Source organism: Trichechus manatus, unplaced genomic scaffold (assembly GCF_000243295.1).
Source record: "Trichechus manatus latirostris isolate Lorelei unplaced genomic scaffold, TriManLat1.0 scaffold00128, whole genome shotgun sequence".
Classification (NCBI taxonomy): Eukaryota; Metazoa; Chordata; class Mammalia; order Sirenia; family Trichechidae; genus Trichechus; species Trichechus manatus.
Window position 1 is genome coordinate 6,477,100 of NW_004444064.1, and position 4,977 is coordinate 6,482,076.

Here is a 4,977-nt window from a genome sequence, read left to right on the forward strand (position 1 = left end):
AGGGGACTTGGTGCAGACACCCTGTGACAGGCACATAATCGCATGTTCCCCAGGTGTGGGCAAATTATCACAAGTGACTGAAGATCATTAGGCAATTCAGAAAGCCTTAATAGCTAAATTAGTTCAGGCTTCAAGGGGCCACAAGTACAGAGCTTTCACTCCTCCCTAATCAGTCACTGAAAACTTCCCGAGTTTTACATCAAATACCTAATACAGGTGAATAGAAGCAATTCTGTTCCACTGATTTTTTTTTTTTTTTTTTATTGTACTTCAGGTGAAGGCTTACAGAACAAATAGTTTCCCATGAAACAGCAGTTCACACACTGTTCTACGACACTGGTCTACAACCCCACAACATGTCAACCCTCTAACCTCTCAACCTTTTTCTTGGTGAAAATACACACAGCCAAAGACACACCACCTCAAAAATTTCTACATGCACAGCTCAGCGACACCAGCCACGCCCCCCCAATTGTGCTGTCACTCTCACTTAAGATGAAGGCTTACAGAACAAAACAGCCTCTCATTTAAGTTACCACAAACGTTGCCCCACGACAATGGTCAACAACCCCCCAACACATCAACAATATCCCCACTCAACCCTGGGCTCCCCATCACCAGCTTCCCTGTCCCCCCGTGCCCCCCGGCCCTTCACTGGACTATGGTACCTCGTCAGTCCCATCTGGTTCTACGGGACTGTCCACTCCCATGCCCAACGGCGAACCTTGGAGATAACCTCACCACTGAGCTAAAAGGGTGTCTGGGGGCCATACTCTCGAAGTTTCTCCAGTCTCCTTTAGGCCAGTGAATCTAGTCATTTTTTTGTGTTAGAATTATGCTCTACATCCTTCTCCAGCTCTGTCCAGAACCCTCTGTTGTGATCTTGGTCAGAGCAGTCAGTGGTGGTAGCCGGGCACCATCTAGCTGTACTGGACTCACTCCGGTGGAGGCCTTGGTAGCTGTGGACCATTAGTCCTTCGGACTCATCTTTTCCTTGTATCCTGTGCTCTTCATTCCCCCCTGCTCCCGAAGGGATGAGACCAGTGGAGAATCTTAGATGACCTCTACTATAGCCATTTTTAAAAAAGGTGTATTATTTCCTTGCCACGCAGTACTTAGTTAAAATTAGTAAAACTTCTACTTCTAATTTTATCAAGAACTGGGTCTTTAAAATTAGAAGTCATCATTATATTTATCAACACCTGTTATGGACTGAATTATGTCCCCCCAAAATGTGTGTCAGCTTGGCTAGGCCATGATTCCCAGTATTGTATGGTTGTCCACCATTTTGTCATCAGATGTGATTTTCCTGTGTTGTAAACCCTACCTCTGTGATGTTAATGAGGCAGGACTCAATCTACAGGATTAGGTTATGTTTTAAGTCAATCTCTTTTGAGATATAAAAGACAGAAGCCAGCAGAGACGGGGGACCTCATGCCACCAAGAATGAAGAACCAGGAGGGGAGTGCATCCTTTGGACCCTTGAATAAATTTCTCTTTGTTGAAGCCATCCACCTGTGGTATTTCTGTTGGGGCAGCACTAGATGATTAAGACAGCACCTAATTAATAAATGAGACCATCACTAAACTCACCAGGGCTCAGCACAGTAGGATCGCACTGCTGCAAAGCACTCAGAACTCTCTAATTGTACGGATTTGTCCAGTTAGCCATAACTTTATAATTAAGAAAAAATTCCTCGCAGGTAGCAGGTATTTCTAAACATATGTCGAATAAATAATCACTAACAGTGTTGCTAACTGCCTGTGCTTTGTAAGAGGTGTGAAAGGGAAGCTAATTATACACACACATTGGCCTCCTGACTGCTGAGCAGATTTTATTTTTGCAGCGAGAAAGCAGCAAAGACGAAGTGCAATCTTTGAGCTTTGAGCCCTCAGTGTCGCGGGGACTCCCGGCCTGACGAAGGCTGAGGCATTCTGAATTTCGACAGCTCTAGGTTCAGGTCTAAGAAGGTGTACGCGTTGTAGTCGTGGTGCTGGAGATTCTTGTAGGTGGTGATGTCAGATGGCCCGGCGGGCGCAGCCGCTTGCTCAGTCTCTGTGAGAACAGAGAGACAGACAGTTCTTTGAGGAAATAAGCTTGCACACATCGCTTACATATCAAACAATTTTCATAAATCCTATCTGTAGTGGATAGTTTGTCAAATGAGAAGAAAGAGTAAGGCCTAGGAAATAAAAGAATCTTCACAAGCAGAAAAAAGGTACTAGTTCTACATGTGTTTTAAAACATCCACCCTTAGCGATTTAAGAAAGTTATTATGAAGTGTCTTAATATCTTTGTACACTTCCGGGCGTAGGACCTGTCAGAATTTTTAACCTCTCTTGAACAATTATGGAGGAACTTGCAGGTCACTTAAAGATGCAGGAAAAAAAGGGATCTATTAGAAATCTGCCTATAATAGAAACAAGCCATTGATAGAACTTTTTCAGAAGCAGAAACTAAGTAAGCCTTCCAGTTCCATATACAACAGAATTAGATAAATTTTGACTCTTTCAAAACATGTTATGGGTTGTAAGTAACACGGGTAAGGGAAGTGGAAACAGAATGTTTAGTTTTTGTTAACTTTTTTGCAAAAAGCTATTGGTATATTTTAAGGCTCAGAGACTAAAAATACTGAGTTAGTTTTCTTTTCTTTAAGTAGAAAAAAAATCCAAAATGCATACACCTAAACATTTAGCAAGGTCTCTGGGTAGCACAAATGGTTAAGTGCTTGTCTACTAACTGAAAGGTTGGCGGTTCAAATCTACCCAGAGGTGCCTCGGAAGAAAGACTTGGTGATCTCCTTCTGAAAAATCAGCCATTGAAAGCCCTACGGTACACAGGTCTACTCTGACACACATGGGGTTGGCGTGAGTCAGAATCAACTCGATGGCAACGGGCTTTTTTTTTTTTTTTGGTTTAAATATTTAATAATCTGAAAGCTAGAAGTGTATGGTTGAAGCAAAAGAAGTACTGGCCTCCTGTAACATAAGACACCACATATGACAACATGAAGCTCACCCAGGGTGACCTCTGGAAACCACGTCATTAGGACTGTCTCAACTTCTGCCTGCACTAAACACAAAATAACTGAAACACGTTTTTCTAGTATTTGAACTAATACCCAAAACTTCTTCTCATGATTTCAGCTGTGTTAAACAAAAATCACGTCTTCTTTCAAAAGCTGACATCTTCCCAATCTCAACAAGTAAGGTGCCTTCAGTGTGGTGTGGCTGCATCTTCAAAACAGACTGTGCTGCAGCTTATACAGGGGAGGTGATAGCTGATCAAAAAACCAATCTACCTGGAAGGCCAAAAAATCAGGTAACTGACAGGTAGAAACTTGAATCGGTGTATGTTTTTGCTGTGCATATTCTCAACAAAAACAGTAAAAAATAAAATAAATTATTAAAAACAAAAAACAAAAAAACCCAAAACCAGGTAACTGGATAAGGGGGGACTAGTTAGCGGACCTTGGAGTCTACACTGCACAGGGAAGGGCCCTGTGACATGGGCGGCACTCCTGGCTGCCTTCTTTAGCCTTTGAAGGGGAAAGGGAGTGTTTGAAAATAACATATTCCTGAAAAATTAAGTAATACATTCGCGAAAAATTAGAAGCAATTTTTTCTCCAAAAATGTTGTGATCTGGACCCCCCCAATTCTGTGTGTTTATCCTGAAGGCTTAGGTGCTTCTCTCCCATATAGGACACAGCACTGGCTCCCGCAGCAGCAGGAAATGCAGCTCCCGGAACCTGGAGAAGTCGAGCAAGCGCGGGCACTGTGCATATTAATGACAGAGGGTGAAGACGGAGAGGGAAGAAAACACGTAAATCCCGTAGACACGCTGCAACCAGTTACGTTAACGCACCAGGGAGCACACACGAGGTGAGGGAGAGGCTTCCAACAGAAAAGGGGCAGGCAGAAGAGGAGCTGGGCTCGCTAGTCATGAAGCAGCTTAAAGGAGTCGTGACGAGGCAGAGTCTAAAATGGAACAACGCCATCCGGGTTTTGCCAGGACCCACGTAAAGTGCATTACATTTTATAGAGTTCAAGAAAATGGTAACAATAGGTATCAACGCTGTTCCTCTTGAAAAATTCACGGAAGAGAAAAAGCCCTTTGTAAAAACTCGTCACAGAAAACGTCAGCAGCCCACTGTTTTTCAGCTGCGTCAGCGGCAGACCTGCTGTCCAATGGCGGGGACACCTGTGCCCTCCACGGCTGCCTCTGGATAACACTCACTATTCTGACTCCTAAAATGCCCATTTTCCCTTACGCACGAAAACCAAAACAAACCAAACCCGTTGCCGCTGAGTCAATTACTACTCACAGCGACCCTACAGGACAGAGTAGAACTGCCCCACAGGGTTTCCAAGGAGTGGCCAGTAGATTCGAACTGTGGACCTTTTGGTGAGCAGCCAAGCTCTAGGATGCTAAATTAAAGTCAAAATCTAGTTTCGCTCACCTGAAGACTATACCGATACCAAGTGTAACTATTGTTCTTCCATGTAGTGAGTTAACCCAGAGACTCTCCCTTCCTTATTTGGGGCGATGCACCCCAAGCTCATGAAATGAGCACCTGGACACCCTCAAAAGCTAAGGGTGATGGCGTTAGGCTAGCAGTTTTCAAAAATTATACTCGTTAAGAAACAGTGAAGAACGCCAAGGGGACACTCTTTCATTTTAAAACAAATTTAAAATATTTTAGGGGTTTGGTGTGTAAAGATAGGCATTATTCATAATTAAGATATACCTCTCTGATTATCTGAGACAGTGTGATAAGCCACACTTGTATTACAGAATCTGACTCACTGTAATACTTCTTTATAATCAGATAGACAATAAAAAGAAGTCTTTAGTCTAACCACTCCCTGAAGCACCAAGCAAAGCTCTCAACCATAAGTTGAGGTATACCCTGACCACCCCCTGAAGGACCAAGCAAAGCTCTCCACCAGAAGTTAAGGTATACCCTGACCACCCC

General features: G+C 43.4%; 1 protein-coding gene across 2 annotated transcripts in view; it reads right to left on the reverse strand.

Annotated features, from left to right (window-relative positions):
- Positions 1–1,465: 1,465 nt before the first annotated feature.
- The window catches only part of NDUFV3 (NADH:ubiquinone oxidoreductase subunit V3), a 13,071-nt gene continuing 9,559 nt past the window's right edge, over positions 1,466–4,977 (reverse strand). For both annotated transcript variants that reach the window (XM_004384809.2, XM_023739090.1), the window contains one exon: positions 1,466–2,056. In XM_004384809.2, coding sequence (XP_004384866.1) covers positions 1,893–2,056 — 164 coding nt within the window. In that variant the 3' untranslated portion in view covers positions 1,466–1,892. The remainder of the gene's footprint in view (positions 2,057–4,977) is intronic.